This window comes from Nymphalis io, chromosome 23, assembly GCF_905147045.1.
Source record: "Nymphalis io chromosome 23, ilAglIoxx1.1, whole genome shotgun sequence".
NCBI classification, from domain to species: Eukaryota; Metazoa; Arthropoda; class Insecta; order Lepidoptera; family Nymphalidae; genus Nymphalis; species Nymphalis io.
The window spans coordinates 1,989,453-2,003,136 of NC_065910.1; the positions used below are offsets into that span (position 1 = coordinate 1,989,453).

At 31.4% G+C, this 13,684-nt stretch overlaps 1 protein-coding gene across 1 annotated transcript in view; it reads left to right on the forward strand.

Moving 5' to 3' along the window:
* LOC126777719 (uncharacterized) overlaps window positions 1–13,684 on the forward strand; it is a 198,032-nt gene that overhangs the window by 176,776 nt on the left and 7,572 nt on the right. The window contains exon 28 of the mRNA XM_050500872.1: window positions 13,493–13,546. Coding sequence (XP_050356829.1) covers window positions 13,493–13,546 — 54 coding nt within the window. The remainder of the gene's footprint in view (window positions 1–13,492; window positions 13,547–13,684) is intronic.

Sequence of the window (13,684 nt, forward strand, 5' to 3'; positions counted from 1 at the left end):
TGAAATATAAAATTAAAATTTATAACTAAACACGGTAGGACCATCAACACGACGTTGATTTATCAATTAAACCGAAAGATTACCATTTTTTTTATACTGACAGTGCATCGTGCATTTTCTTAACATTTAAAGACAATGGTGACGTTTGTATTGAAATACAGAATTACAAACAATTCAAATACACACTTAATTCTACGAAAATTAAACATGAGAACATGTCTATTTTAATGTGTCTGTGTTGTTGTTTCATGTAAATCAAAACTTTGCTAAGGGGAATTATGTTAACGATTATTATTATTATTATTAAATAACTTAAAACAAGAAAAAAACCATATACAAGTAAAATAGAAAAAAAAGCTTAAAATTAGTCATGCTATATAAACATATTTGCGGTCTGTAATATGATGCATACAAGGGGCGGTCTTATCACTCAAGTAGTGATCTCTTCCAGACAAGCCTGCATTAAGATTATATGAATTTTACTAAAGTCATTTAAAAAAGCCTGTAGGTCTATGAGACACAAAATAAAACAATCTGTGTATTGTTTTACTATACTTTTTCTTTCTATTTTATAGATTTATTATACATTCGCTTAACTTACCTGATATACCTTTGTGTACCCTTTGAATAAACCCTAGACTAGAAGATAAATATCGAAGGATTTTATATCACAAAGGATCAACAATATATTATTAGTATAAGTAAATGATTACGCTGAAATAAAATGTAATAAATAAATAACTAATTAGCTAAAAGTTTATGCATAGAAGCATAATAAAGAATTATTTACATACTTAAGTGAATTTAAAAACGTAATTCAGATTAACAGTATAAATGAAATAATAATATGACTGTCTTTTTTTTGTTACGTCATCTCGATGAAACTGCTGAACTGATTATAATTAAATTGAATATGGAAATGATTAAATACAAGCATATATATTAATTACGAAATAACGTAATATTCATTAGGGAATTAAGAAAATTAATTTGACGCGCAGGGACTCATAAGGGACTAGTTTACAATAGATGAACTACACTAGACGGGATTGAAATAAATTAAACATTAGTAACAGCCTGTTAATGTCCCACTGCTGGGCTTAGGCCTCCTTTCCCTTTTGAGGAGAAGGTTTGGAGCTTATTTCACCACGCTGCTCCAATGCGTGTTGGTAGAAAACACATGTGGCAGAATTTCAATGAAATTAGACACATGCAGGTTTCCTCACGATGTTTTCCTTCACCGTCAAGCACGAGATGAATTATAAACACAAATTAAGCACATGAAAATTCAGTGGTGCTTGGTCATCATCGGTTAAGATTCACGCGTTCTAAATACTAGGCCATCTCGGCTCGACACAAGAGTACATACTATTTAATCTACAGCATAAAACATTAGTACACAAAAATAATTGTATTAGTCACTTATGTAGATGAGTACGTTATAATTATTGCTGTTTAATTCTGTAAATTTTAAATTTGGAACAAAGATTTGATAATAAATAGGAAAACAAATATAAACGGACGCACATGTGTTTGAAGATATTGTAAGTTAAAGTACATAAGATGTAGATAAGTAGGTTATTGCTGTTCAGTTTTGTAATTTTAAATTCGGAACAAAAGTAAAGAAAAAATTATAAGCCAAGGCTCGAAACTATACGTCTTTGAAGTTATTGTAAGACATAATACGGTATAAATATTATGTATTTTTTGTCAAGAGCTGTTCAATTTTGATTACTATACTTAAGGATTGTTTGTTGGACTACTTTTTGAAATAAAAACTGAATGAACCTTCTAGAAAATCTACAAATTTTTTTTTATATTATTATAAAGTTGGACAAAATCAATAAAATAATTTTATAAGTAAACACAGCCTCCGTTATATAGCTAGATTATAAAGCCAGATCCGGGTTCAAGTATCGGATCAACCAATAAAAAATATTGCATTTCTGTCAAAGTTCTCATTAACAGACCGGATAACTACTGACAGCAAAATTAGCAATAAACTGTGACGACGCGAAAAAAAAACATTACCAAAAAAGTTCTTTAAGCTCGATGAATATAATATTTCTTTATCAAACATAACGTTTGAATGTAAAACCGTGTATTATAATTATATTCAAATTCATGTATAAAATTCATTGTATTTTTTTTTTATGAAATTTTATAAATCTTAGGTATGTAATCACCGCCCATAGGCATTAGCGATGTAAGAATTATTAACCATTCCGTACATCGCCAGTGCCACCAACCTTGGAAACTAAGATGTTGTCCTTGCGCCTGTAGTTACACTGACTCACTCACCCTTCAAGCCGGAATGCATCAATACTAAGTATTACTATTTTGCACTAGAATATCTAATGAGTGGCTGGTAAATCCTTGCTCGTTATTAATTTTGTATACAATAGACGGACCTATTAGTCTTGGCTAATATTTTTAATATGATATATGCATACTCGTATTTATCATTATAGTTAAGTCATTATGCAGCAGCAGTGTATTGTTAGACCATCGTATTGTAAAGTAATGTAAAGGTCACGTAGATTTGTATTGTAACTCGAGCCGAGTAAACAGCCTTTTGTCTGCGGCTAGCTAAAGGTAAATTTAACAACAACGTATTCACATGAAAACGCATACTATATTAAATTATAAATTCATAAGTTTTAACCCATGACGTATGTGTCAATAATATGGTGATATTCATCTTTAATCAGATATAATTTATTTTCATTTTCAATAAAGGAATCTGTCAGAAATGTTCAGCTTCTGGGAGCTTGTCATTGCTTATACTCCCTTGGTTCGAACAGAGTGGAAATCCCTTGGGCGCTGTTAGTAGTTAGTTAGTTAGTAACAGCCTGTTAATGTCCCACTGCTGGGCTAAGGCCTCCTCTCCCTTTTGAATAGAAGGTTTGGAGCTTATTCCATCACGCTGCTCCAATGCGGATTGGTAGAATACACATGTGGCAGAATTTCAATGAAATTAGACACATGCAGGTTTCCTCACGATGTTTTCCTTCACCGTCAAGCACGAGATGAATTATAAACACAAATTAAGCACATGAAAATTCAGTGGTGCTTGCCCGGGCGCTGTACTGTCTCCTATTGGATTATGATAGTAAAGGAATAGAATTTGCAACTGTGTTTGGACAAGCTTGTACAAATCTCCTGCGCAGTTTCATTTGATCTTGGCTGAAATTGGTTATCAGATTGTGTTTACAAAAATAAAATTGTTTAATATTATGCTACATGGGCGACCGAACTTCGCTCTAATAGTTTTGTTCTTTTTTTTAATTGTGTAAAATTGCGTCTTTTTGGAAAAGATATATATATATATAGATAAACTTAAAGAGCAAAACCTTATCTAAATATAAAATTTAAGCCTAATCGGCCCTAACGGCCGTTTCTCGGAGACTCAAAACATATATAGCCCATTTAAATGCTTATTTAATATTACTAGAGGTCTCGCAGTGGTCGAAATTCAACCCTAAGTCATTGATAATAAAAAGGATTTAACATTCATTATGTTGTTTTTCATTTTTTCTTATATGCATAATTTTTTGGATTATAGTTAGCGAAACCTGGCCGGTATAGTAGTAAAAAAAACCAATGAAATGTCAAAAAACGTTTGACAATGAACGATAGACTATTGCAACTGTATGTTTGACATTGACAGTGTGAACAAAAACTATTGAATATTTAATTTAATTTAATATGACGAGCCGGTTGGCGTGGTTGGTAGAACACTTGCCTTTCACGCCGAAGGTTGCACGATTCCCACCCAGGACAGACATTTGTGTGCATGAACATGTCTGTTTGTCCTGAGTCTGGGTGTAATTATCTATATAAGTATGTATTTACAAAAGAAAAAGCAGTATATGTAGTATATCAGTTGTCTGGTTTCCATAGCACAAGCTTTATACAAGCTTAATTTGGGATCAGATGGCCGTGTGTGAAAAATGTCCCAGGATATTATTATTATATTATTTATTTATAGCAAAAATACACATCAATTTTGGCTTCTGCACATCTCCGCCAAATAAACTTTAACAAAGCTAAATGTAAAACTTCTCGAGTTCTTTTTTACGTAGTATTTGTTTTTTTTTTCTTTTTATTAACAACTAGTTACCCGTACTGACATCGCTTCGAATTAGGGTCGGTCTACATGGAACGATTATATCGTAATACTTGTAACTCTATTTCGACTCTTTAACGACTTCAGTAGTTGATATCCAACAATTGTCAAAAAATCAAACTGGTGGTAGGGCTTTGTGCAAGCTCGTCTGGGTAGGTACCACCCACTCATCAGATATTCTACCGCAAAACAGCAATACTTGATATTGTTGTGTTCCGGTTTGAAGGGTGAGTGAGCCAGTGTAATTACAGGCACAAGGGACATAAAATCTTAGTTCCCAAGGTTGGTGGCGCATTGGATATGTAAGCGATGGTTGACATTTCTTACAATGCCAATGTCTAAGAGCGTTGGTGACCACTTACCATCAGGTGGCCCATATGCTCGTCCGCCTTCCTTTTCTATAAAAAAAAAAAAAAATTACCGTCTTTTAATAAATTATACACTTAAATCTTGCTCATTAGAAAATCCGTCCAATGGTGAAAACCGTATGAAAATCAGTTCAGTAGTTTTAGTTTATCGCGTTTACATATACAAACAAATAGACGCAACGGGGGACTTTATTTTATTATATTTAACAATAACTGATACTACTATACCAGTACTAAACTTAAATAGGTCACAGGTACTTGTAACTCATTGAGCGTTATTTTCGTGTGTCAGATTACTTGTTTGTCGAATCTCGTAAAGCTGCCTTCGTTCTTATTTTGAATGAAGAACAATTTCAGCTAATATTGTTTCTAGCTCCGTTCGTTTGACATTAAATGAAATGCCTCTTGATCTTTTAGCTAAATTATAAGGCTGCAAATTAAAACGTTCTGGATTGAAATACAAAGTCTAACCGATAAAAGGCTATTGGGTTTTTGGTCGTAAAACCGTTGTTACTACGCTTTCACACTCTCAGATGTCGTATTGCCATTCCATTGGCTTATAAGAGTGGAGGTAATAAATTGTGCATATATATTTGTGTAATCGCTTGTGCACCATAATATCTTCTACGCAGTTAGCTACTAGAAGTCGGTCAAAAGATATTATCAGATATCATTAACTGTTCTGATTATCAGGATACTGATGCTACTAAATAAAATTAAATAAGTTGCTATCGTTTTCGTGTGTGTGAGGTTGAAAAAAAAAATCATTATTTTAGTAGAAATGCTTTGCGATAAAGATAGATTAAATAATGTGCTCCAGACCGATTTCGGCCACGGCAGCCTATCTCAAGAAAAGGTAGTTAATTGCGCAGGACATATTATAGTGCACAAGTGTGTGCGCAAACACAGTTCCAACTTCCAGACTTTGGGCTACTACTGAGAATTTTCTTCAGAAAAACTCAATAAATTTTTATTGGCCTGACCTGGATTTGAACCCAAGACCTCGGGGTCTGCGGTCTTATATCTAGATCAATGGCGAAGTCAAGATTAAATATAACGACAACAAACAATCTACATATGATTAACATATATAGTGTTAACTTGAATAATTTTAATGATTCTTCAATGGGAATAATTTATATACAAAATAAAATATTTTATATTCTACATACTAAGGTACCAACCATTTTTTTGCACTTACAGATATGTATAATATAATAATTAAGTTAACTGGTTGATGTTGTCGGTACTTTAAAAAAAATGCTCATGCCCGAAATCGCAAGAATTCTAAATATGAAATATTAGTGTTGTGTATCGTAAAAAGTGAATGATGTGTAAAGTCATAGTGCAATCAAAAATGATTTAGTAATGACTGTAATGAACGAAGTGCGCAGGCGCGAAACGGATAACTATTACAAACCGACAGCCTTCCTTAGAACAATATGGCGGCGTACATTATCCTTCAAAAAGAAAAAGGTAAGGTTTTTTGTTAACTACAGGCTTTAAATTAATATTTTAAACAAAAATTTTTTCATAGACTACTTATTAAACACTATTCGGTAAAATAAAGATATTGATACTTTTACAAACTTAAATATATTTCTTCCCCACTAACTTTTCACGAATGAATAATTAAAAGAAGTAGATATTGTGATGAAAATATACCCCATCTTATTCTTACGCCTCTAAACTTTTTTAAGGTTGATTGAGATTATAATTGCTGTGGGTTGAAAAAGTTTTGCGAACATAACAAATGTTTTTGTATTGAAAATTGGTAATTTTTTTCTTTAAACTACTTTCATAAACTTTTTTTATCTGTACAGGAAAAAAAATTAAAATTAGAATAGGATTCACAAACATTCAGCTCAATCCGTTTCGTGGTACACGTCCGTTTCGTATAAACGGGAAAGTAACTGTCTGTTACGCTTTCACAGCTAAAACACTGAACCGATTTTGATTAAACTTGTTATGTAGCAGGCTCAAACCCAAAGGAAGATCATAGGCTACTATTTTATTACAACACCCGAAAACGCTTCCCCTACAGTACTCGCATTAATAAAAGTATTTAATAAAAATACTAGAACCTACATAATCTTGTTAAAGATTTAAAAAGACTATTATTTTTAATATTTTTGTCATGTCAGGATGTACAAGTATTATTATAGTCCAAGTTTTAATCCTCCTGTCGTAGCTCAATAAAAAATATTTTCTTTATCATCTGTGTATCTCATTCCAAGGGTATGTTGGTCAGGATTTCATTAATTGAGTGAACAGAAATTATAGTTCGTTGAATGTTTTCAACTTTTAACAGCTTATATGAGTCGTTAAACATAGTTTGTTGATAGCGAAGTTTTTATTAGTTCTACCTCGTTTCATACGATAACATTGCGTTTAAATATATCAATAAATTGATTATTGATTTATTACGCTGTGTAAGATATAAATAAGAACTAAAAAAAGCTAATTGCTTCTCATATAATTTGTCGTAAATTTTTTATCGTTAAACGAATAGGCAACGTCGTGAAAATGTATGTAGACAGGACAATAGTCTTTTCACGATAATAAAGTTCGTATTTATAGATCCGTTTGCATTTTAGATCATTCAAGTATATATATATATATGTTTGTATTTTAATTTTTTGTATTAATATTTCTGAAATCTATTTTTTATAACTCTTGTCTATTGGGTTTTCTAAATGTGTGTAAAGTTAGAAACTATGCGGAAATCCGGAAGTAAGATAAAATCGAATTGCAATTATAAGTTACAGACCAAATACATATAAACATTATTATTTTTATTTATTGTTTGTCCTGAGTCTGGGTGTAATTTTCAATATAATTATGTATTTACAAAAGTAAAGTAGTATATGTAGTGTATATCAGTTGTCTGGTTCCCATAGCACAAGATTTGTACAAGCTTAATTTGGGATCAGATGGCCGTGTGTGAAAAATGTCCCAGGATATTATAGGATATTATGACACTTAATAGAATACGAAGTGTTAGGTTTAAAAATAGCATTGATATAATTATAATTTTGTATTTTGTCATTACAATATTTTCTTCTACGTAAAAAAAAATGGCACAGGTATCACGTACGCACAAGAAAACCAACCGCATAATAACGTTCATGATTGGTCAGCTATAAAAAACCTCATTTAAGAAGAAATGGTGTTGATTGTTTTCAAAATAATAATATTATCATTCAGCAAGAGCAGTTGCGGTAAAATATTAATATGTACCTAAGTAAGTAACAGCTTACTATTACTTACAAAGACGATTATATCATAACTCCTAGTCATATCAGTATCGAAATATTTGTTTATATAGCGATTAGGCTATTTTTATATTTATCAAAATTCAATACCTAAAACATTTAAATATATGTATATGAATAGAGTTTTTATCACAGAGTTATCGTAATAAATACAGTTACAAAATGTTAATTTAATGCTATTAAAAATTTTAAGGTCAAATTTTTATTAAAATCAATGTAATGTCGACGAATATCCGTCGTTTTTGGGGAATTAATACCATTTAATATTGTCACGTGACTTGGAATTCGTAGTGGTTTTCTATTGGAATAAGGCCTGCTCTAATGCAAAAACATATTATTAGTTAATATTTATAGCATTATTAATAATAATAAGGACAAACGATTTGTATGTGAATAGAATATATAAAAAAAACGTTGTTCCAACGTTACCTAAATTTATACAAAACTGTTAAAATTACAATTTTATTTTGTTCTTTTTTTCAGTCGAATTAAATTTACTAAAAATAGTTTTCCGGCAGACACTAAGTTAATATTTATTCAAATGTTACTTCAAGTTTACATAAATAAATAATTATGTTGGAGCGGCACGTGGATCTTTTATATATATACTCTTTTAAAACATTTCTGGCAAATTTTTATTTGACTGAATAAAACAATACCAGTGCCTGCTGTAAAAACATCAGTAGAGAAAGAAGTATAAAGAAATGGCGCCAAATTTTACAAAATTTTATCTTTAGCTTTTATTTAATTAGTAAGTTTTATACACATTTATAAATATTGCGAAAGATCAATGTACTTTGTTTTATACTTATAATGTTTTTTGAGTATATGTATGTATTTGTTTTGTCTGTTTTATTTTTCACTTTGTAACATGTACGATAACATATATATTGTCATAATATCTAAATTAGCATGGTCGCGATTAATTGGGTGAAAATAATTACCAAAGATTATTAATTGATCCTAAAAGTAAAGGTATTTAAGACCTCATCTCAAAATTATAATATTCTTTAAACGTAACAATATATTTGGATGGATAATAACGACAGAAATAATCTCATTTTTAACCTCGGTTAATAAAAATTACAATTTCCTATAATAAAACTTATTTCTTTTAAAAACAGAGAAACCTTCACAGAAATACACTCGACTATCGGCCATTGTAGCGCATTCAAGTAAGAAACTTCAATTGAAACTGTCAGAATTGTTTCAACCTTTCAACCATCACAGACAGATGTAGCAGTTGTACAAAGAGAGCCAACAGCACGTGCGAACTGCAAACAATATTTATATTCGAATCGTATATTTTAAATATAATTATAACATCTATACTAATAATTAAGGAGAGGATTATTTCAGAATGTCGTTCTTAAAAAAACTACCAAACCAATTAACATAAAATATTTATGTTTACATTGGTGTAAATTATTCGTGTAATGCGTGGATTGAATGATTGCTGGATATCGTAAAGGAACTAAGTATATGTAATTGATTCAAGTTTGCACTTTTGGGAAAAAAAGGGTTACTACTGTGTTTCTTGCCAGTTCTTATCAGTAGCATCTGAACCGGTGGTAGCGCTTAACGATTCATAAACGCTTGTAAATGACTATTTGAAAAAATAATAATTTTGATTTTGATTAGAACCACGTGCGTGTCCAACTACTCTGGAGCATGAATGTAAAAGCCAGCTCATTCCAGCTGGCTTTTACTTTACTTTTTTACCAAAATATACAGCGCGTTTTGTACAGGGTATAATATTAATATAAGTACAAGCGATTCACAGTTTAACCCGTTTTATATTTAGACTATTAACGTGACAAACGCGAATTTCATTCTTGTATTTTATATTACCGAAATATTATGTTAATGTTACACTTTATAAAAGCTTTTATCTTATACATATATAAAAATATTTGATTGTATACGTATATGTATAGATCACCTTGGTAAAATTGGTACATAGTTATATATCAGTATATCAGTATATGAAGGTTTTTATATCATATACTTTATTTTAAGTTACCACTGCATTCGTATACAGCTCATAATTTTAAGCTGTTCTACCGATTTCCATGTAAATTGATATCAACGAAATACATAATACCACGGAGAATATTTTAGCGGAAGTCATATCGGATAGTTTACAAATAAATTTAAAGAGGCATTGCAACGCGTGGGTAAAGGTAGATATTTAAAGCGAATTGTAAAAAATGTTAAGATTAAGTCAGAAATACATTTGTAATTTTTAAACTTAAATGGAATATTTATCCTGACTTTACACATGCATAATTAGGCAATTTAGATAATATTATATGTGACATTCATGCTCGGGATATAAACACAAATTAGGCTCATGAAAATGTTCTTACCAGAATTTGAACCCGCGATCTTTATGTGAACTTGGCTATTATTTATTTATTGCTTAAACTTAAACTTCATGTCTTAACTAGTCAACCGATCATCATGAAATATATGCTATAGATAATAATAATAATAATAATAATAATAATGAGATACAGTACCTTAGACCTCGTCATACGCAGTCGAAGCCGTCGAGGATACTAGTATTACATAATCTTCAAATTGATTATCATCGTTCCAGTACATTCAAATATATAAACAAGGCTTTTTTTCTATCAAAAAAACTTGTCTAAGATTTTATTTTTTGCTTTCGCTATTTTTAAAACGTTTTAGAGATCGTTGATAGGTTATTTCTGTTATAAATTGGTTTTGTCAATATCCTAATAATATGAAGAAGTATATTTGTTATGTCTTAATCTCGCGAATGGATTACTCATTCGATTGGAGATCGTCGAACATAATAATAAAAAAGCTGAGATGGCCCAATGGTAAGAACGCGTGAATCTTATCCGATGATCGTGGGTTCAAACCCGGGCAAGCACCACTGATTTTTCACGTGCTTAATTTGTCATTATAATTCATCTCGGTGAAGGAAAACATCGTGAGGAAACCTGCATGTGTCTAATTTCACTGAAATTCTGCAACATGTGTATTCCACAAACCCGCATTGGAGCAGCGTGGTGGAACAAGCTCCATACCTCCTCCTCAAAAAGGGAGAGGAGGCCTTAGCCCAGCAGTGGGACGTTCACAGGCTGTTACTTTATACTTTGAACATAATAATGATAACTCCTACTTTATATTATTTTATATCAGGGAATCGCTCGCGTCATAATTTAGAATTGTTTCATTTTTGAAAAGTAAGTATTTTCATATAAATTTTCATCCCCTTTTCGGGTAAAATTTTAAAATTCCGTAGTGTTAATCTATTGTGTAAATGGAGATTCCATGTATGCAAATTTTCATGGTTCTCCAGTAGTCTAGATACAGTAATTTCGGCTGTATGTTAATATACCTGATGTATATGCTATCAACTATTAAATCTAAATTATTTGAAGAAAAATCTCTTTGGAGCAGTCAAATTTCACCACATAACCTTCCATACCGATCGTCATGACAAATAGTATATGTTTATAGGTAGGACAACGTCATTCGGGTGTTGCTGGTATATAGTGAAATACATCTTTAATTAGCGGGTTTCTTTATGAATAGCATAAAATTAACCAATACGTAATGGATCTTAATAAGTACTGTGTATTGGATTCCACATTCGACATTGCGAAATCATATTATACATACAGAATTACTTCTCTTACAATGAATGAATGAATGAATGAATGTTAATTGTTTTTAAAATATTCCTTCCTACCAAAGCATATAAAAACAAACAAACAAGATAATAGTTTTAAAAAAAACTAGTGGTAGTATTAGTAATCTCTGAACTTGAATATCGTTGCGCGCGTACACAAAGTCCAATGAGGTTTTTAATCTAGGCTAAAGAAAGTCAAAACAAATATGACATTCAGAAAAGTTTTTGATTTTCTCTTGTTCACATTATTTGACATGATATATTGTCACAATTATTTTATCCTTCATTAAAGATATTTTATCAACTCCGACAAAATACATAATAAAATACCGAAGTACACTCGAAGAATCATAAAAAATAATAAAAAAAACGATTAAGCAAAATCACCGAACATTAATATATATAATTCATATTTTTTTAATTAATACGAAACTCGATGCAATTACATTTTTTTCACTTAACGTAATATGCAAGTCATATTGGATGTGTTGGATTTAATCTTAAATCATAATTGCTAACGACTCGCGGGAGTCTTAAGACGAAGTTAACGACACCTAATTTCAAAATATAATTAGAAGACTTCTTAAATCACAACGCCTAGTTTAACTTCCCCTGGCAGGTAAAAATATAAGAAGCAATTAAATAACATTGCATAACGAGGATTATTAAGAATTGCTTATATATTAATATAAGCAATTCTTAATATCTCGAGTGGCGACCACGAACCGGAAGACGCAGCGTGGGCAGGCCCCTTACAAGGTGGACCGACGACTTAGAACGAGTCGCAGGAAGCCGTTGAATGCGGGCAGCGCAAGATCGGCCAACGTGGAAATCCTTGGGGGAGGCCTTTGTCCAACAGTGGACGTCTTTCGGCTGATATGATGATAATGATGATGATGATATAATAATAAATACAGCAGTACGATATATGTCAACATGTGATATGCCACAATGACGAGAATTAGTTATAACATTAATAAGTGCGTGATATTACGGACGGACGCGGACAGCTCTGATGAACTGTGGAAAGAGTATCGCCCGTGGAAGCGCAGACAAGTCATTAGCGGTGCGAATTTTGTCTTTTTGGAATGAGAGAATGGCTTTCGTTCTTAAGATCGACACGCACCATCGGAAGTCTTGCTGCGGTGCGTGGCTGTCCGTGGTCGTGTGTGAATAATCTGTAGAATCAAACACCGTGAGAAGTCACCTCAAAGGATAATCGCATTAAAATAGCGTATCGGGTTGTTTTTCAATATTTCACGAGTGAGATATATATCATATATACATAATTATTAATTATTATTATTATTAAGGTTGAAATAAACTTTTTATTGTCACTCGCTATAAAATTAAGAGAACAATGACATTTTATAATTTTACGTATAATATTGTATGGAAAAAGAGCCAGCTGAATATTACTGATTTTCACAAACAATTTATTATGCAACAAAGTAGTGTACGCAAAAAAAAATTAATAATTACGTTTCTGAACAATTTACGCGATTTATTGATTTAGATTATTATTTAAATTTGTTCAGATAATATATCAATCTATAAATAGGCTTATCTTTGCAAATAATCGAATTATTTTAAGCGAGCTCGTATCTCAAGACATTATAATGTAATGCGATATTTCAAGTAAATTTCAGAAATCTTTATAATGACTAAGTTTCTGCGATGTTGGAAATTGTGTATGAGATTTTATGTCAATGGGTGTGTAATTATAAGAATTATTTTATCGTCGAATGTTTTGTTTATCTAATAGTTAGCTAGTAAGGTCACAGATCCAAAGGTTTCGTATTCAAACTTCAGTTCAGGCTGATAAAAAATATTGATTATTTCGAAAAACTGTCAGCCTGTCAATACAGAGTTTGAAGTCATCACACTCCCGTGCTGTACACGTACAGATACTCTGTGTCTTGCGCCTGAACTATTTCTGGTGACGGATTTGCCGTCGAGCGGCGTATTATAATGAAGGAAATTAATATCATCCTTATTAATCATCAAGGACGTCAATATTATCTGTATTAATATTATTTAATTCAATTTACAGGCGGACGACAGGTTCGCTGGCTACAAAGGCGTACGAGACATCACTGTAAAAAAGGTAATAAATATATTATTTATAAAAAATATTTAGTAAATTAAGTGTTCGAATTAAAAAATCAAATGCTTAAGAAAGTGAATCTGTCTGTTACCTTCAACTTTACAGTTCATTGACCCCATGCCGACGTAAAACAATGAC